General features: G+C 46.5%; 1 protein-coding gene across 1 annotated transcript in view; it reads left to right on the top strand.

The window, feature by feature from the left end:
• The window catches only part of LOC146855735 (uncharacterized), a 276,683-nt gene that overhangs the window by 65,770 nt on the left and 189,140 nt on the right, over window positions 1-21,773 (top strand). Inside the window, exon 3 of the mRNA XM_085653647.1 lies at window positions 17,892-18,182. Within this exon, the coding sequence (XP_085509773.1) occupies window positions 17,892-18,182 (291 nt within the window). The remainder of the gene's footprint in view (window positions 1-17,891; window positions 18,183-21,773) is intronic.

The raw sequence follows: 21,773 nt of genomic DNA, 5'->3' as shown, positions 1-21,773 counted from the left end.
GAATCATTCCTGCGGAGGCCCTCCGCCCTCAGCACCGCCAGTACGCCCAGATCGTTCGCCCCGGTCCGGCAGGGAGTCTAACCAGTCACTCACAATATCAGGGCGTTCAAAAAAGATAGTCCGATCTTCATATTCCACACGAAGCCTGGCAGGGAAAAGCATAGAGTATTTAAGTTCCAAATCTCGAAGACGGCGCTTCACCCCCTGAAAGCCCATTCTCTGTTTCTGAACGAGTTGGGTGAAGTCCGGAAAGAAGTTAACGGAGGCATTCTCATAGTTAACTGGGCCGTGTACCCTCGAGGCCTGCAGGATCGCATCCCGGTCTCTGTAGTGAAAAAGTTTTGCAATAATAGGCCTCGGGGGAGCTCCTGGTCGAGGCCTACCGCCCGGGACACGATGAGCACGCTCCACGGCAAAGAACTTGCTCAGGCCTGAAGGAGCAAGATGATTGAGGACTAGATCTTCGACCATGAGGTCCACCGGACGATTATCGAGAGTCTCCGGCACACCTATGACGCGAATATTATTGCGTCGTGCCCGACCCTCGAAATCCTCCAGCCGGCGGGACATCGTGTCGTTCGCCGACTTTAGATCGCCAAGAGTTGCCTGGAGGTCTGATACATCCGTGACAAGAGTGGATGTCCTCAAGTCCAGCGATTGAACCCTCTCGTTAGTCTTAGAGAGATCCGCCCGAATTAGCGTGACATCAATGGCAACCGTGTCAATTTTACGGGCCAGAGCCTCGTACTGCAGGGCGATGGTCTCCCTTATGCCGTTGATGGCACCCATAACGTCTTGCAGCGACAATTCCGTGGGCACGGACGGGCCACCACCAGAGTCCTCCACGGCGGCACTTGCTGGCCCGGGGGATCCTTTACCCTGGGTATAACGATCCATGATGTTACTCTGGACTGGTCCCCCACGGTGGGATGTCTTGGTCCTCCGTTTCTCGGGATCCCCCTTGCCCGCCATGTTAAGCGATGCTCACCGGAGGGGTCCGCCAGGACCGATAGCAAAGGGGTGCCATCAGATCAGACACCGACTGTCCGAGAGCCCGCTCGGAAAAGTGGAGAAAAAGGCACAAATCAGTCCAGTACAAAGGCCGGAGGACGCCCCAGTCGCGCGAAGCAGCTCCTCAATCAGGCCATGCAGAAGTGCGAAAGCGAAACCGAAAGTGGGGGCGCGGTCATTGGCAAGGCTCCGATGCCGTTGTTGTTCAACTACTCCCCGGCCCCACAGTTCACCAAAGCACCGGGCACAGCTTCCAGGTGGGCCTCCAAAATGCAAGACGCTATATTTCAGGTCTCCCAGGTCCGATTTTCGTTCTGAAAAGAGTTATGGATTCAGCCAAGGTTCATCTTCCAGAATCCGTTCACAAATCCAGGATAATGTCAGGATAAGTTGCGAGGAGCGGCAAGGGTCCGGGGAGCCCTGTGCCTACGCGTCCATCTTGGTTGCGTGCTAGGCTCCTCCTATCTCCAAATTTTTGTGTTAAAAAAAAAGCACGCAACTAGCCATCTCATGGACGCACAATACAATCCATTTAGTATAATCAGGTGTGCCAAGTACTGCAGCTGAGCAAAGCACAGTTTTCAAATGCTCAAAAGACTGCTAACATTCAGGCGTCCAAGTCAGAGACTCATGCACGTCTTTCGTGGTTAGAGCAAGCAAGGGTTTGATTAGTAAGGAGTAGTTAGGTATCCACTGCCTTCAGTGGATAGTGATACCTATAAAAGCATGCACATCTTTCTAAGTCTGTGGGATGGGCATTTGAACGATGGTGTCAGCCTCCTACCCTCCTTCGACAGTAGGTGACCTCCTGTCGACAATACTGAAATTTAGAAAAAGAGACTTTATGTCCCCTTTGGGCCAAATGCAACAACAATTTAACTGTACTATCTCTATAACCCTGCTCTGTATCAGAAGTGATAAGGAGATCGTCAACATACTGCACCAATACGTTACCTGTAGGAAGCGAAAGGGAATCTAATTGACTCTTTAAAGCCTGGCTATAAATACTAGGACTCTCAGAATAGCCCTGAGGAGCTCGACAGAACCTAAAGCTCCTACCGGCTAGTGTACACCCAAACAAATACCTGCTATCTGGATGAATAGGGATACTAAAGAATACATTATTCAAGTCAATGACAGAGAAGAATTTAGCGGTAGAAGGAATCATAGTCAAAAGAGTAGTAATGTCCGGGACCACTGGAAACTGGGGAACCACTATTTTATTAACTTTGTGCAAATCAATCACAAAACGATAAACATCTTCATGATCATCAGCAGAACCTGAAGGTGTCCTTTTAAGAATGGGAAGAATAGGACTATTACAAATATTGGCAGATGTGTCCTCTACCACTCCCTTCTTCATCAAGTCCTGAATAATTTGCAATAAGGCTCGCTCTCCTGCCTGTGGTATTTTATACTGAGGAATACGTGGCAAAAAAGCACCATCCTTAACCTGTATCAAAACTGGTGATATCTGGAGCAGTCCCACATCTGTATCACCTGTCGCCCACAAAGTGGGTGGCACGTCCTTAGATTCAACAGGGGGAACATTTTTGGACAAACACTGTTTAGCGCGCACTACATGTGGACCCATTGTCATATAGACACCTGCTGGAGAACAATAAATTGTAGCATACAGGTTCTTCAACAAATCCAAACCCATCAAATTTTCACCACAATTAGATATCAACAGGAATGGCGAATCCACAGTGAAAGGACCAATAGTTAACGCAAGGGGTTTTGAAATGGGGCTTACAACCGGTACGCCAAAAAAACCTACCGAAACATTATTATGGTCAGACAGAGTCGCCCCAGGGACCATATTTTGAGAAACAGAGGTTTTTGTCGCACCTGGGTCCACCAGAAGTTACTTAATTGAACCTTGCAGTTCTGCTGTTACATAAGGGCCACGCTGATCTAGTTATCAAAACTGGTCCCCCACTCTGTCGCTGGGTGTCCTAGCTGTAAGACATTCCTGTCGCCTCATCTATATCATAATCACCATGATAATACAGCCCCTCATGAGGGTCATCAAAATTATTATTATCAGAAAGACCCTGTGCTGCTGCAGCATTCTGAACTCTATCAGCCCCTCCAGCTCCACGACCCCGTCCACGAGAACCTGGTCCTCTAGGGACTGCCACCTTCTGAAAAAGCACGGGACACTCACTACGCCAATGTCCCTCCTCCTTACAGTATGCACACTGATTTGGCCCCAAAGGTGTAGCATTGGGCTGCCTACTAGTACGTGGAAGCTGTTGGGAAGGACCACCACGTCCTCTGCCGATCCCTCTAAAAGCCTGCTGTAACAACACCTTCGTTTTCAAATCTTTATGCTTCTTCTCCTTCCTCTCATTTGCCTCATTATCCCTATGCTCATAATACTGTGCCATATTCAAAATACCAGAAGGGGAAGAGGTCGCCCAGGTGCTTTTGGAAGCCTGCAACAAGTCACTATTTCAGGAAGCAGATTGGAAACAAATCTATTAACAAACAACCGAACACCTCCCTCAATAGACAAATCCTGTCCACTGTAATCCAAAAATGTGTCTTCAAATCGAGTAAAGAAATCAAACATGTTCTCATCTTTCTTCTGTCTATAAGCTGACAATTTATTCCAATCTACCTTCCTCGGCAGAATAAGAGAATGCATATATATATAATAATGCAACGAGGCAAGGCAAGTATCTCAGCTCGAGGTTTGTCTCCCGATTTCCTTTCCTGATCCCATGTCTTATTTTGGTCCCATGTTCTTCCTAACTCCGCAACATGATCTTGTGTGTGTACCTGCCTCCAAATGTTAACCGGAACCAGCAGGTCAAAGAACATTTCAATATCAGCAAAAGTCATTACAATAGAAGAAGCAGCTTCAGTCAATTCCTTATAATATGCAGTAGGCTTTTTCCCAGGCTAGGGCAAATTAGTTTTAAGAAACAAAACTTCACTTCTTTTCCTTGGAGAATAAACCCGTTTGTCTTGAAAAAGGGCCACCTCCCTAGCCCTTGTAACATTACCACGGCCATCCGTTAATTCTGGTATTTCTGGATGATATATGGGATGAACCTCCTGCATCGGAAACTGAGACACTGACCTGGGACTTTTCTCGTGTAATCGCCCCCTATAAGCTATTATTGTTGTAACATTAGAAAAAACTTGTTCTTGGCCCATTTCACTACTATATACCCGATCCCTGATGTCATATAAAATTTTATACACTTCCGCTTTGAAATACTGTTGTAAAAGACCAATCAATGCACATGTGTTTAAGAGCATGCTGCTGTATAAAAGGTTAAAAATCTTGCATTGTCGCCCAAACATCCTCTACACTATAAATAGGATTACAGGCCCACTGCACAGCCTGGTTAGCTATTACCTGCTTCTCATCATCTGCCACATCAGATCACACTAGCGGTCCCATACGCTCCTTAAATCTCATCTAATCCCTATCCTCAAATCCACGTATCGGTGTACTGCTACTTACTAATATCGGAGGATGAAAAACCATAGTGGGAGAAGCAACAGAAGTAACAGGTACCTAGATCGCTGATGTTTGCATTACAGGAGAAAGAGCTGGCGAGACGGACGCTGGGACAATAAGTGTGGCAGGGGTACTAGAAGACACAGTTGCCACAGACGGCAAAGATACAGAAGGAAGAGGAGGAGCCGAAGCCACAGCTTTTGAAACAACAGCAGTAGATACGGGAACAGAGACAGTGGAAGCAACGGTAATGGGTGGCTGTGAAGGCACCGGAACAGTGGGGTGGATTCGTTGTGGGGCATATGGAGGCGGGGTTGGGTGTCTAGCAACCCTTCCACAAACACATCATCTTCTTCCTGAACCACATAAGATTTATCAATCTGCAATCGAAACCTCCTATCTTCACATTCAACACCTTTTTCCTATTTCTCCCTATCGTAAGCAACTGCTTTCGGGTTAGTGTCTGCATTCTCCCCTTCCGAGCTTCCTTCTCAGCTTTCAACTGCTTCTGCCTAACTGCTTTCTGCCATGTCCTAAGAGAATCAAACTTAGACTGTCTACTTCATCTATTAAATAACTGTTCTTGTAAATACTCAATCTTCTGTCCATCAAAATTACCAGTCAGTGGCCTCTGCAACTCAGCATTGTCCCTCGTATATTAGTGCCAGAACGTACTAAACATAATAGGGCCAAGACCATGTTTCACATACATATCAAAATTCTGAGTGCCTTCTGAAGGCGCTGGCTGAATTTCTTCTAATTGAGCATCAGTAGAACAAAAACAACAACCCATAGAAAACAGCTTACTGATTCCAGGCATTCTCCAAAGAAAACAAGTTCACTGTTTTATGCCTGGCAAAACAATTGCAATTGTTTTTATCCAAAGGACAATCGTTAGACCATACCAAATACAAACCCAAATTGTAAAATATCCACAAAGAACCAAAACAAACTGACCTGGTATACGCAGGTCAAACAAATTAATTCTCCACTGCCGACTCTTCAAACCAAACGGTCAGATCCACGGATTTCACTGTTCAGGACTCCAGTCGGGATGACCACTGGTCGAAGCACCGTCCAGCGGGACAGAAGGGGCAACTGCAAGTGTCAGAAACTCTTTGTGCAGGGATCCCTGATCTGTCATGCCGATCCGACGATGACTTTGACCTCCCCCCGTCCGCAGAAGGGGATGGGTCACTCACCCAAAGGAGTCCCTGTTCAGGCGCCAACTGAAGGAAATGGCCCAAATAGGATCACCCGGGTCACTCACAACCACCTCTCAGCCTTCCATACTAAATGAAGAGTCGGTCAGACAGTAGAGAATACAAACCAATACTTGTTTATTCAAACACACCCAGAGTGGAGCCCGGTCTGTCCAGTCACTTAGGAGTGCTGCACAGGGACTGACATAAGCAAACACAGCAATACATTATGTACACTTCGAAACCAGTGAAAGCACGCCCACCATGGAATTTTCCAAGCAGATGCAGCTGATTGGTAAGACCAGGCACACATTATCTGTTGTTCAAGGTCATTCTGCCTGTGCCCGCCACTAGACAAGTGGGAGAAGGCCTACATCTAACAAGAAAGGTATGCGTTACTGAGAACAGTGTATTCATTAGTGTAGCAGAACTCAGCTATGAAGTAACATAACCTAAAGAAGGCCGTTTCTCGGAAACGGCAAAAGACAGGTTTCAATTACATCTTAAAATGGCTGCCATAAATAAAATGGTGCAGCAAATGCTAACTTTACGTAGATTAACAGGAAAAGATATATATTGTTTAAAATTATTTTAACATGTCTCCTCAAATAAAAAGATAGGTTTTATTATGTGTGGAGACTCCACACTTGTGAAGATGCTACTCTTAAATCCCTTTGTGAATAGCAATCAGTCATGAACTTACACAAACGCGTACATTTACCTTTGTGAATCAGACCCTAAGGGGCATATTAACATGAAAATGGCAGAGCCCGGTGTTACGCCAAAATTGGTAACGCAGCACTCCGACAGTTTCAAAACACAGGGATGCGCGATATTCACAAGAATGCAACGCACCCCTGCATTACCCCTAGTAAATAAATAATTTTCCCTCGTCGTCTATTGAGTCCCCACACACCCCGCCCCACCACCCCACCGCTCTTACCTGCACAGGCAGCTCCTGGCAGCTCCGATCACTGGAAACTGCCCAACAATAATGCTAAACAGGAAGAGTCTGCGCCCCTGGGCGCTGATGAGTTCATCACGAGCGGCCCGACTTCTCTGATCAGGATCCATACTTAGGAGTGCCCGAGGAGTGGGTACTTGCTGTACCGCTAAACACTGTCACATCACTGGAGCCGGTACGACTGACACCGTGCCTTTGGGGTCCTGGGGAATCACTGCCTGAGATGCTGCAGCACAATAGACGCTTTATACTGAACTCATGAAAAGGGAAACAAGCTTCCTAGGACCGGTTTCTGGCCATGTCTGAACTGGGGTGGCAGAGTGGGCTAAAGAATGGTGATGGATTAAACCCAGATCAGTTGCCTGGGGGTGAGTGCTTACAATGTTTAACACTCCGTCCATCATTTCCTTTGGTTTTGCTTTGTTCGCCATAAGTTGGCAGGGTATGCTCAGACGTGAGTCCCTTGCTCACTTTGCCACTGGATTCCAGCAAGCCTGGCTGAAGACGGCTGAAATGCCAGAAACCGGTCCTAGGCAGCTTGTTTCCGGTCCAGGGAAGACATGGCTTGGCAGTTCGGGCTGGACTGTTCCCATGAGGCACAGGGTCAGACTGATTTGCATATGGCCATGTCTGAACTGGGGTGGCAGAGTGGGCTAAAGAATGGTGATGGATTGAACCCAGATCAGTTGACTGGGGGCGAGTGCTTACAATGTTTAACACTCCGTCCATCATTTCCTTTGGTTTTGCTTAATTGCACATCGCTACAAACAACTCTGCCAGCACCAGAACATGGTTCCAGATCGGTGCATCGACCATGGCTTTCACCGCAAGCCCCAGCTTTCCATCGCAGTGCATCAGAAAAACCGCCGCACCGTGAGTTTCAACTAAGAGCAAGAAGTGTCCTAGCCGTCACCTTTCAATTGCTGCTACATTAATTTGACAGACTATGAACCAACAATTCAATTGAGGTTGGCTTGAGGCAGGTATTTGCTGCTCATTTCTATGATTCAAATGTGGAGTACAGTACATAGAAATGAGCCGCAAATAAATGCCTCAAGTCAATATCAATTGAATTGTTGGTTCATGGTCTGTTACATTAATGTAGCAGCATTTGAAAGATGATGGCTAGGACACTTCTTGCTCTTAGTTTAATACGGCCCCGTCCAGCCACCGAAGGCCAAACCCCTTGATGCTTTTACGCACCGTGAGTTTCAAGCACCGCATCACGAAGTCCGTGCGACGCACCACTCCACTCCAACACAGTGCCTGCTTCATCACTGTGGAATCGACACAGCATGTCTGGATTTTCTACGCATCATCCCTGGGTGCCGATTTCTTCATCAACGTTGCCCAGCAGTAAAGAACTGAGTCAGCGTGTCTGGAGACCGATGATTCACCTTCCCTTCCAGGGAGGAACCAATGCATCACCTACCCTGACAGTAAGGAACCGATGCATAACCTTCCCTGCACAGCAGTAAGGAACTGACTCATCACCTCACCTGGCAGTAAGGAACCAACGCATCACCTACCTTCGGATTAAGGAACCGATGCATCACTTTGCTCTTCCAGTACCTCACCTCCACTGCGCCTGACACATCCAAGGTATTTTGCGCTACAAGTGACACATCCATAGATTTCTATAGGCTGAACTGATTTAACCTTTGAAAAGTGGTATCTTTACTTATGTATGTTGGCTTTTTGTCTTTTTGGTCTTGTTTTATTGAGATAAATATTGGCTATTTTCCTAAAATGGTGTGGACTCATTTTGTAGTGTTTTTTCTGTATTACTGTGTGCGTGTGTGTACAAATGCCTTACACATTGCCTCTGAGATAAGCCTGACTGCTCATGCCAAGCTACGAAGAGGGTGAGCAGGGGTTATCTTATCTCGTAATCCCCTTACTCTGACTAGAGTGAGGGTTTCTACTTGGACAGGGTGCAAACCACTGCCAACTAGAGACCTCATTTCTATCATTGCTGAACAGTAAGTGTGCAGTAAGTGTGCTGATAGTACACTGAGTAAATGTGCCTGCAATGTTACATTGTTTGGGGGACTTTTGGTTCCATTTTGTGAAGTCTAGGCCTGCCTATTAAAAACATAAGGAATAGAGGAATCCCCCCAGACATATTTGTGTATTGCTACATTCTAGTGAGTTGGGTGGGAACCCACTGGGTGGAAGGAAGAGACTCCCTTTACATCTTAAAAGGTTGCTCTTTTTGATTCAGTGATGGATCACAAGGAAGGGACCTGGACACATCTCAGATGGAACTCATAATAGAATCATAATGAGTAGGACTGGGGATCTGGGATTAACCCTCTGATGCACATATCATCAAGGTGTAAACTCTGGTCATTCATATGAATTTAGTTGTGGACAATCAGCTTCTGAGTCATTCCTGCAGTGACAGACCTCTTTCATGAAGGAAGATGAAAAGGAGAAATCCCCACTTCAAAAGAAGCAAAACCCCAACATAAAACTTCAAATATCCAAACCCTTAATCCCATTTGGTGCCTGGAAAAAGACTGCAAGAAGAGGAGGTGGAGTCCACAAAGGTTTGTCATCTTCTAGGCAGAATTAGAAATTAGAATTAGAAACAAAATGTTACTTTTTCTTATAAAAGTAAGTATTTGGCTGGACATTGATTGATTGTTCGTACTGTGTGCACGTTGAGTTATGAGTCATGTTCACTGACCTGTATGTACATCCCTTGACTTCTCAACTACAACTACCACTGAGAGTCAAGTGCACAAGGGGCACTTGGCCAGATGAGCAGGATCCATAGGAGTTTGAGCCCCGAGACCTCAGGAGCAAAAGGTCTCAATCACCACAATTGTGCCCAGTAGCTCCTGCATGCCCTGTGACCCTCTGAAAGGAGTTCTGACAACCACACTCTACAACACTATACTGTACACCACTCCATTCTACCAGACTCTACTCCACTCTATGCCACTCAACCGTACACTACTGCACAACACCTTCCAACACTATACAACACACCACTCCACTCCACAGTACCACACAACACTCCACTCTGTGACACTTTCCTACATTGTATGATTCACCAGACCACTTCATTTCACTCCACGACACTCAATTATACAACATAATACTCACCTGTATTACAGTTGACTACATTGCATCCCATTTCACTCCACTGAACTCCACTTCACTCTACTCCACTGTACGATACTTTAGTCCACTCTACGCCTCTCTTTCGGACTCCACTGTACACCGGTCCACTGAAAGACACCCGGCTATACTCTATGCAATTCCAGTCTACAATATTCTACTACACTTAATGCCACTATATGACTCTTTACTCCACGCTATACTCATCCACTCTATGCCACTGTATTACCCTGTATGACACTGTAGCACATGCACCTCCACTCCTCTCTACAACACGCCACTCCACTATATGACACTGGACTCCATTCTACAACACTCTCCTACACTTCACAACACTGTACCACTTTCCACTGTACTCTATGATACTACAGTGTACGACACTACACTATACGATTCTCTACACCACTCTACTGGATGACATTCAACTGATCTGTACAAAACTTTACTTAACTGTACTCCACTCTATGCAACTAAATCGTACAACACTCTTCACCACACTATGCCACTGTAAGACAATATACCCCACTCCATGATACTGCAGTCGACAACACTCCACTCTAAGACACTCGACTGTATTGTACATGTCACTTCACTGTACAACACACCACTCCACTCTACAATACTCCACTCCACTATACCACACACTATGCCACTTCACTGTATAACACGTTGCCACTCCACTGTATAACATTTTACTCCACTATATGCAATGCCACTCCTCTCTACTCCGCTCCACTCTATTCCACTCTAAAACACTAAACTCTATGACACTTGACTGTGCTACACTGTCCTTCACTATACTCTAAGACACAGCACTTAACAACACTTAACTAAATGAAAATCGGCACTACGATTTGAAACACGTTTTTATTTAAAAATAAAAAACATTTAAATATAATGAAAAAAAACCAAAGGTTAAAGATATGTTATAGTTCGGGAAACTTTAATTATTCTTTTCATAAAACCCAACTTAAACTGTGCAGACTTTAGAAATTCTAAAGTTTTAGCTATTAATTTCTGAGCACCACCTTCAATTTACTACAAGTCATTCACCTCCGTACACAGTGTTGTCACCTCAGTCGCAACACTACATTAACTCTCTCTCTATATATATATATATATATATAAATATAAATATATTCTAATTCAGTGCTTTATCTCTCTCTCTCTCTCTATATATATATATCTTCAAAGCAACTCGGCAGCGTCCCCCACCAGAGTATCCACAGCACAGAGGAAATCCACAGCACGGCAAGGTAGTTCAATTTATGTTTATTTCATTTTCTTCAAACACCAGGTGCCAACATATATATTATTACCTATATATAGTTAGGACCTATTTGCCATAGGAAATTTGCAACATTCTATTTGGAATAACTTTGGCGCCGATTGCCGAATCTTCGCAAAATTTTCCAAACTGTTGGCCAGCTCCGGTCCGCTCCTATCCTGAAAGTTTCACGGTGATGCGATAAGCGGGGGTCGAGAAAAAAGGGGGGTCCCAAAACGTGTTTTCCCCATGCATTTTCCCATAGGACCTTTAGCCACAGCTACAGCCCGAACTGCTGAACGGAATTACACCAAATTTGGCAAAGAGGTAGTCCTCAGTTCAGACTCATGCCTTTTGCTTAAATGGTGTAAATCTGTTCAGTAGTTCCTGAGAAAATTAGAGTTAAATGTACATATATATCTATGGCCTCGGAGGACCCGCGCACCCTCCCGATCATGAGCTGAATTTTAATTGGCTGCCAACACTCTGAATCAGGAAGTGTTGGCAGCCATCTAGTGCCTCGGTAGAACCGAGGCACAAGAAACCCCCCAAAAAAGGCACAAAACGCGAAAAGGGGGCAGGGTAGAAACACCCTGACCCCCTAGGCCTGCTCAGGGGGTCCCACAAGGACCCCCAAGGCCAAAAACAATTTGTTTTAAACGGGAGGATGCACGCTGGATGCGCGCATCCTGCCGATAGAAAAAAAAATAGCATATTTCCTGCATATGCTAATTTGCCCCCAGGGGCCCAAATCCCAGGGGCATATTGAAAAAGGAGGTGTGGGGGGTCCCAATCCCCCCACACTGCCCCGGGGACCGCCACCCCCGGGGCACTAACATAAAATAGGCGGGGGCCTCATGGCCCCCCGCACCCTGTGGACCGCAACCCCTTGGAGCTTCTTAAAAATGGGTGGGGGGGCTCTCAGGCCCCCGAGCCCGGGGACTGCCACCCCCCGGGGCTTGTTTAAAATGGGTGGGGGGGCTCTCAGGCCCCCCCAGCCCCGGGGACCGCCACCCCCCCGGGCAACTTTAAAAGAGGTGGGGGGGCTCTCAGGCCCTCCCAGCCCCGGGGACCGCCCCGGGGACCGCCACCCCCGGGGCAACTTTAAAATAGGTGAGGGGGCTCTCAGGCCCCCCCAGCCCCAGGGATCGCCACCTCCGGGGCAACATTAAAATGTGGGAGGGCGCCTTCCTGGAACCTTGTACAGGCCCTGAGGACTGCCACCCCACCAGGGCCGGCTCCTGCAGTGTCCCGGGGTGCCCACCCCGGGACACCTTGCGGCTCCCACCCTGCCATTGCAAACTGCTTTGCTTCATTGAAGTGAGAGCAGGGAAACCTGCTCTCGCTTCAATGAAGCAAAGGCGATTGCTTTTCCACATGGGGAGCAGCATATTAGCTGCTCCCCATGTGGAAAAGCAATGCTGGCTCCCGCAGGAGGTGGGGAGCCGGCTGGGACCGTGGGGTATTGTGAACCCCCCACGGTCCCCCCTCCCCATTAAAGAAAAAAAAAATTAATAACAAAAACAATGGCCGGCCCCGGGGGATGGGTTCTCCGGGGCCTTAAGTGGCCAGAGGAGGGGGGCTACGCAGCCCCCCTCCATAAAAAGAGGAAAAAAGTTGGCCAATTAGTCCCCCAGGTACCTCCAGTAAACGCCAAGGAGTTGCGTTGTAGAGTGTTGTAAAAAGGGGTGTGGCCTCATGGCCCCCCGCACCCTGTGGACCGCCACCCCTTGGAGCTTCTTAAAAATGGGTGGGGGGCTCTCAGGCCCCCCGAGCCCGGGGACTGCCACCCCCCAGGGCTTGTTTAAAATGGGTGGGGGGGCTCTCAGGCCCCCCCAGCCCCGGGGACCGCCACCCCCCCCGGGCAACTTTAAAAGAGGTGGGGGGCTCTCAGGCCCTCCCAGCCCCGGGGACCGCCCCGGGGACCGCCACCCCCGGGGCAACTTTAAAATAGGTGAGGGGGCTCTCAGGCCCCCCCGCCCCGGGGATCGCCACCTCCGGGGCAACATTAAAATGCGGGAGGGCGCCTTCCTGGAGCCTTGTACAGGCCCTGAGGACTGCCACCCCACCAGGGCCGGCTCCTGCAGTGTCCCGGGGTGCCCACCCCGGGACACCTCGCGGCTCCCACCCTGCCATTGCAAACTGCTTTGCTTCATTGAAGCGAGAGCAGGGAAACCTGCTCTCGCTTCAATGAAGCAAAGGCGATTGCTTTTCCACATGGGGAGCAGCATATTAGCTGCTCCCCATGTGGAAAAGCAATGCTGGCTCCCGCAGGAGGCGGGGAGCCGGCTGGGACCGTGGGGTATTGTGAACCCCCCACAGTCCCCTCTCTCCATTAAAGAAAAAAAAAATTAATAAAAAAAACAATCGCCGGCCCCGGGGGATGGGTTCTCCGGGGCCTTAAGTGGCCAGAGGAGGAGGGCTACGCAGCCCCCCTCCATAAAAAGAGGAAAAAAGTTGGCCAACTAGTCCACCAGGTACCTCCAGTAAGCGCCAAGGAGTTGCGTTGTAGAGTGTTGTAAAAAGGGGTGTGGCCTCTGAACACCTCTCTGCAACCCAGCTCCCTGGCGCATACTGGAGGTACCTGGTGGACTAGTTGGCCCCAGGAGACCTCAGGATTGAGGAGGAATTAATTCCACAACTTAAGACGCGCCACAGGGCGTGTTTGCACACATATCACCTCAGGCCCCGCCCCCTTCCTTCACAATTGTGCAAATATTCCTCTAAAATCAGCCGAACTATGAATTCCGATTTACTCACCTGTTATCAGGAGAGAACCCAGGGCTGCATCTTTTAGCCCAGCACTGACCCTGAAAAGTACTTCTACGTACTTACCAGTAACTTGTATTTCCTTCCATAGGAATCCATTGTGTGGTTTCCAGCAGAAAAGTTTCTAAGTGTCTATTTTCACAAACTAAAAATATTCCTAAAGAATTGTCTGTATGACTTAAACACATTCATTCAACTGTTTACAGGAGATTCACCAGTGCTGGATCCAGGATCCAACACTGAGTAAGAAAAAGTAACAATAACACTACTTACCTGCTAAGTGAATTTTCTGCCATAGGATAACATTGGTGATTCTATGTGAAACAATTTCTAAGTGTCAACTTTTAAAATACAATAATATTCCTTAAAAATCACTACTGTAACCAAAACGCTTTTACTCAACTGTTTACAGGAGATGTCCAAGGACTGAATCTAGGATCCAGTCCTGTAGTTAGAAGAGTAATCTATAAAGTAACTAATTGCATTTGACTAGAAATTCACATTGAGCTCAATGTTGCATTGTGTTTAAAACGGTGTTGCCCCTTGCAACAACTGTAACTACTGTACTTAAAAGTCTATTGCCTATTTGCAAAGTATTTAAACTAAAGTAATTTATTCTGAGAAAGTATATTTTGTATTGTAATGTATAATGTAATTATAATGTAATTAAAAAAAATCTAAAAAATAAAGTTTAAAAAATGTAGTAAATCAGTATAAAAAAAATCAGTATAACAATTAATACATTAAAAATTGTCATTTACAAAACCTTTGAAATTCACTGAAAAAACCATAGGTTTCAGGCCTGATATAGTTAGGAATTAGCATTTAAAAAAACCTTTGAAATTCACTGAAAAAAGCATAGGTTTCAGGCCTGATATAGTTAGGAATTAGCATTTAAAAAACCTTTGAAATTCACTGAAAAAACCGTAGGTTTCAGGCCTGATATAGTTAGGAATTAGCATTTAAAAAACCTTTGAAATTCACTGAAAAAACAATAGGTTTTAGGGGTGTTATGGTTAGCTGGACATTTCACTTGAACAAAACCATTGAAATTCCTCCGATATAGTTAGCTATACTAACTACATCTCGCGCGCCCGCAATCCACTGCTGATGATGTCACATATTACATCATTCATGACATGGTCAGTGACATCACTGATGACATCTCAAAGGACATCACTGATGACATCATCCACGTGACAATCAGATACACCTCATCATACACTAATATAACCTTTCCTCACTCACTGTAAAATACAGAGTGCCAGATTTAAAACCATTGACACACCAATACAAGTTTCTAAATACCCACTCAGTGATTCCTAGATCTATAGACACATCTAATCACTTACCTATAGATTCACTCATACATGCTGTCAATGATCAATAGAACAGTAACAAATAAACTTATACACCTATATCGACATTACACACCAGCACACATCCTAATCATTTATGAAGTCATCCTACTCACTTATGCAAACAATGGATCATACTTACTTTTACTTAGCTATACACTTATAAAAACACCACTTCATCTATTCATATATATAATAGCTCATACTAAGGTGCCGATTCCGATCCTGGAAAAAATTTCCCCGTACGAATCGTATCCGGATTTTTTTCCGTACGAATCGTACAAGTACCGTACAAACTGGCAAGTATGATTCGTATGGGAAAAAGTCCATTGGGAAAATTCCCCCACACTTCCTCCGTCGGAAAAAGTGTCCGACACGTCCCCGGACGATTTTACGTACGAATCGGAAAACTGTCCGAGCGCGCAAGTACGATCCGTCCCGTGCGTCCGATTGTCCAACCGTATGGAAAAAACACCGTACGGAGCGAACTTCAATAGCAACCATGGAGACATGTGCCTGCATACGCTCCGAACACCCCCCCAGCCCCCCATATGTACGTTACGAACACACCCCCAGCCCCCGTATGTATGTGCCGAACACCCCCCCAGGCCGCTGAAGGACGCGCTGTACCCCCAGCCGCCGCGGAAGGACGCGCCGTACCCCCACCCCCGTATGTACGGAGCGTACCCCCACCCCCGTATGTACGGAGCGTACCCCCACCCCCGCATGTAGGAGCGTACCCCCACCCCCGTATGTACGGAGCGTACCCCCACCCCACCCCCGTATGTATGGAGCGTACCCCCACCCCCGTATGTATGGAGCGTACCCCCAACCCCACGTAGCGCTGGGGTTCCGCACCGTACATACGAGGGTGGGGGTATGCTCCGTACATACGGGGGTGGGGGTACGCTCCGTACATACGGGGGTGGGAGTACACTTCGTACATACGGGGTGGGGGTATGCTCCGTACATACGGGGGTGGGGGTACGCTCCATACATACAGGGGTGGGGGTACGCTCCGTACATACAGGGGTGGGAGTACGCTCCGTACATACACGGTGGGGGTACGGTGCGTCCTTCCGTGGGGGGGGGCTGGGGGTACAACGCGTACATACGGGGGCTGGGGGGGTGTTCGGCACGTACATACGGGTGGCTGGGGGGGTACGGCACGTATCTGGCCCCCTATTCCGCTCGCATCGCGGCGTACTTAGCTTTTCCGGCACTTTTTGGGTGCCGGAAAAATATTGCCATCCGGACTGCTGTGGGTATGAATCGTACTTCCTGGTTCGTGAAACGCAGCCTGAATGCGTCCCGACGTCACGTCGGTGCTGTCCCGGATCACATTGGTATGTATTTTTTCCTCGGTCGGTGTTTTTTACGATTCGTACGGAAATGGTGTTTCCGTACGAATCGTACTTGCAAGTTCGTAGGGTTTTTTTACCGGGTACGAGTCGGACGGAGAAAACGCTCCGACCGACGGTTCGTACCCGGTTATTCCAGGATCGGAATCTACACCTTAGTGTGTTATAAAATCCCTATTACAAGTATACAGTTATCCATACAGTCACTCATACAATCACTGACTCTTATTTATACTTATTTCTATACAACAACTGACACATACACTGGCTTTTATTTTTCTAGTTTGTTGGATATGTACCATTGAGACATATATTTGCTCATCACCACACCCATAAAGATATTCCCTCACCCAAACACGTTATAACATGTAGTTTTAACTTCATATACCTACTGAATCAACTATTCACACATCTTTGGTCTGTCACACACCCCCCACCGAACCACACACACGTTCACTCTCCCATACAAATACTCAGTTAACTAATCAATAACTAATATAGACTTTCACGTAGCTAGTAACCAATTGGTGCAGCAGTTTACACAACAACTGACAAAGTGATACAGATATTCACACAGTTTAGTCAATATCCAATATATTTAGTGAGACACTATAGATTAGTCAAGTAAACAGTCAATCACACTGCTACTAAATCCTCTATCCATATATTTACATATATATATCCACTCATTCTTCAATGCAAATTGCTATATATATATATAATACATATTTAAATAACGAACCAAACCACATTCACTGGATGATGTCATCAGTGATGTCATTTGAGATGTCATCAGTGATGTCGCTGACCATGTCATGAATGATGTAATATGTGACATCATCAGCAGTGGATTGCGGGCGCGCGAGATGTAGTTAGTACAACTAACTATATCGGAGGAATTTCAATGGTTCCGTTCGAGTGAAATGTCCAGCTAACTAGAACACCCCTAAAACCTATTGTTTTTTTCAGTGAATTTCTAAGGTTTTTTAAATGCCAATTCCTAACTATTTCAGGCCTGAAACCTATGTTTTTTTCAGTGAATATATATATATATATATATAGTCAATAGCCGAAAAAGTATGAAATATATGCCAATTGCAGTTTATAAGGTAGCTCAGTGGGTTGAACACATGTGGACAAAAGCTATGTGTGACTTAAAAGTCATAATTTCAAATTCTAGTAGGGTTCCTACACTATTTTATCCGTCTCAGGATTATAAAATGTACATCATTGACCTTCCTATACCAATTAAAATGTAAATATTAATAATATCTTTAGTTTGAGGTTAGCGCTCCATGAAAAGACAATGGTATGATTATATTAAAGGTTTCATCATTTGCTCTTCTCTGCAGCGCCCCCACGTGTCCGGCTATCACTGTCTCCTGCTGATAAGTCCCCCCTGGCAGTGGTGCTGTGTGCAGTGAGTGAGTTCTATCCAGACTCTATAGATGTCACATTGGCCTCAACGTGTGGAGGATCCCAGGATCTGGATGACTACACAAACCCAATAAAGAACCCCGATGGAACCTACAATACGATGCACAGAGCCCGACTGAACACCAGCGGCTGCGCAAACGGGACAGAGGTAACCTGCTCTGCAAAGCACGAGACTGGAGAATGGAGCAAGAAGTCCAGGATCCCAGGTACAAATGGAATGAATGAATGAATAATCGACTTGTAGAGTGCAAACAAATGCCCAAAGGCGCCGGTTGGTCTGTTTATTTAATTATTAATTGGTTTGTTCATTACATAGAAGTGGTATTACTTTTGTTTATAAAGCACAATTCGACTAGTCGTGTCAGTGTATGGAACGGGATACCTTTCACACAGCGCACCCTGTGAGCTGAGTAACAGGCACAAGGCCGATTTTGACCGCTGACTTGGTGCTCACTGAAAATGGCAGTATTAGGAGTATGGAATGAGGCTGCCACGGCTCACGCAGGCAGCCTCAAAAGTGCGGCCACCTTAGTGCCACATTAGGCACACTGCCACCCCTCTAGTTGAGGGGACCCCAGGGAGGAGTCCCCCATCCTGGAGCGCCGGTCGCATCACTTGCGGCGCGCAGTGGGTAGGGGCGAGGTATTTATACCTGCACACACCCATCTGGCGCCCTCTTTGGCTCTGGACACGCCATCACTTGGGGGCTTGCCTTGCAACGCTCCGCCCTTAAAAGGGCGTGAGTAAAGTAGTGGACCAGGGGTTCACGGTATTCAAGGGGGGGAATCCCCTCATAACTGGAAGCACTGATTGGATTGGCCATGGTGCAATTGGGCTCTTCAGTCGGTGAGGGCAGCATAGGTCGGTCACCGCTGCCAGCCCTTGGATCGCCTGTAAATTAACCCACCACGTTGGCATACTTTTGTATGGCATAAACCTGCAGCAAACTTTTCCCTACAAAATTGTGTTGTGTGATTTATTTATTCCAATTGCATGCTAGGTTCTGCAAAGGTGGGGAGGGTTGCCTATATAGGCACTAAGTTCTGATCACATGGGGTAAACGTCATCTCAGAGGACATACAAAAGTTTATCGAAGAGGATGCACAGTACACTAGCGCCTTATAGCCGTTTACTGCCTTTCTCTTACTATATCTGCTTTTCTACACACCAAGAAACAGCCACCAAAACGTGATATCTAGTTGCACTGTGCTCTTTACGAAATCTGATTCAAACCCTTGTCCTGCACTGTGCACTTAAAACCGAGGGGGGAGGGGCGGGTGGAGGACTGCGTCTTCCACTGCAACTGTTGCAGTTGTGACACGGCCGCCAGGGTGGTGTGTGGCTTGAGCGGGTGCTAGCTGCGCATTAAACCACCTGGCGATCTCCTGCCTGTGCTTGATCCAATTGGCATCCCCATATAGTGTGAAGCTAAAAAAGAGTGATAGTATGTGAAGCCCACAGAGAGCAGCTCTGATGGGCTGACATGCGAAGGACAGAGGGCCAGGGCCCGGACCCATGTTTTTCTTGATTCAGTTTCTTCATGTGGTTTCGCCCAGGGGAGGGGAGGCGCCCAGAGCTGCTGATAAATCTAAAGGGGGTCCTTGCCTCGTGTACCCTTTCAGATTAGTGGCTCAAATATCTCTCCCTTGTTGTATGGATTCAACATTTTGGAGGAAAACATTTAGGTAAAAAAGTGAAAGTAGATATTTCTGGAACTGGAGCAATCCGTTCTATAGACATTGAGGCTCCCACACACAATGGAACTGATGACCAATGTCACTTGTTTGCCCCAGTTCTTCTTCGGTGGAGCAAGGGTCCTCATCGTTCTCCTGTGTGTTACACTTCCCTTGTATCTTATAATTACAGAGTTAAGCTGTGTAAGTTTGCCTACTACCTCCATGTTACCAACTGATAATGCTTGTGCTCATCATGGCTCTCTCCAAGGGTCCTGGGTTTACCAGGACACCCAGGGGTGTTCATTCGATGATGATATTGACTTGACATGACCCCCCTCGATGCTGAACTGGATGAGGCTCATGAAGGGTGCGTTACAGTGCATTTCAGAAGCATTACTGACAGTTCATTAACAATTAATTAACAACATTCTTTGCAATCCATCTTACTTCAAGCCACACACGGTGAGATGTGCCTAGCAAACATTGTGGGCCTGATTCACAAAGGTACACTTACACTTTCCTGTAAGCTGACACTTTCTCCATCTCGTGGAAGTTATTTGCAAAATGCGTAGCAAGCTCTCCAGGAGGGGAAGGGAGAGAAAGACAGAGAGAGATGCAAGGGGAGAAGAAAGAGCGAGAGGAGAAAGGAAGAGAGAGAGAATGGATGGATGGATGGATGGATGGATGGGAGAGACAAAAAGAGATAGAGAGAGGGGACTAATGGCGTGGGGCTGGTTGAACATTTTGCCAGTTTTTCCTACTGTTCTCTAGCATAGCCAAAAATGTATGTCTGGCTACAAGTCATTTCCAAACTCGGCAAAGCCCATGCATAGAGGATGAGCAAAAGGCAATGGCAGAGCCATTCATCTTAAAGGCGAGACCTACTGACTTTGCCAACGAATGTTAGGTCTCAACACAGCACCCCTGTGATTTTAAGCAAATCATTTACTCTCCCTGTGTTTGAAAATGAAAAAAAAGTGCCATCTGGCAAAAAATTCTATTACGGAAAGAAAGCAATTGCACCCATGTCAACGTCTTAGTGGAAATACATTTGGAAGCAGATAACATCTGTTGTAACAATAAATATCCATTTAAAAGGAGGAAAGGGCTTCTTTGAAATGATTGTGGTATAGTAAAATATAATTACAAATCCAAAGAGGTTCAACATGGTTGACAGGGAAGAAGAAAATATAAAAGGAGCTCTTCAAAGTCTGCATGATCAGTGGAAGGGTTGCAATCAAGCCAACGCAATCAGTACTTGGTCCATACTCCAGTTAAAATAAGAGCAAGTGAAGCCAGCACACACTGGCCAATTAGAAGGCAGCAAATAAGAGTTACAATGAAGCCAACAGATGTTAATCAATGGACGGGCTGTAAGCCCCTTGCATACAATATATCTCGAAAGTGAGAGTTTAGGGGTGGGCAGAGATCGCAGAGTTTTACTTTGCGGAATTCCACGGAGTTGCATAAAAACTTAGCAGAAGTCTGCAGAGTTTCTCCTGCCCCTAATTTTAGCACACAGCACAATGCATGCATGAGTTTTGGTGTACCGCATCCCGCGTAGGTTAACAAAAATGCCATGGTGAATACATGCACCGTGGCTTTGATGAAAATCAAACGCAGGTCAGCTATCGGCTATAAACTACTTGCTCGATGAGCGTGTACCTCACAGGAATGGATGTGCAACATGGACTTCCATAAATGAGGAGGGGGGGGGGGGGGTGCACACAACAATCTTACATGCAAGACCCATAATGCATTCTATTTTTGACAAGATATTATTCTATTGGCTGATTAGAACAGGCGCCTGAACTGCTTTCCTCATGAGGCAGCTAGGTTAAACAATGCTCCCTCTTCTAGCCCTCCTGACCCTGTACAAATGATCCATAGAAATATAATCTCAGAAATTGCTTACCCCCTCCGAATCTTCAAATCCATACATGTACAAATTGTCGTACATGGAGGTTTAACAACCCAAATCACGGCATAACACAAAAAACACAAAAACAAAACATTATCAGGATTACTACAAACCAGAGGCAGGGGACAGATAGGGTGGAGGCCTTCACGAGGAGCTCAGCCTGCCTGGTGCATTTTCAGCGGACTCCTCAGCCGAGGCTG

The sequence above is a fragment of the Triturus cristatus genome, chromosome 4_1, assembly GCF_964204655.1.
Source record: "Triturus cristatus chromosome 4_1, aTriCri1.1, whole genome shotgun sequence".
Taxonomy (NCBI): Eukaryota; Metazoa; Chordata; class Amphibia; order Caudata; family Salamandridae; genus Triturus; species Triturus cristatus.
Note: the sequence above shows the minus strand (reverse complement) of the source record. Positions and strands in the feature narration are given on the sequence as shown.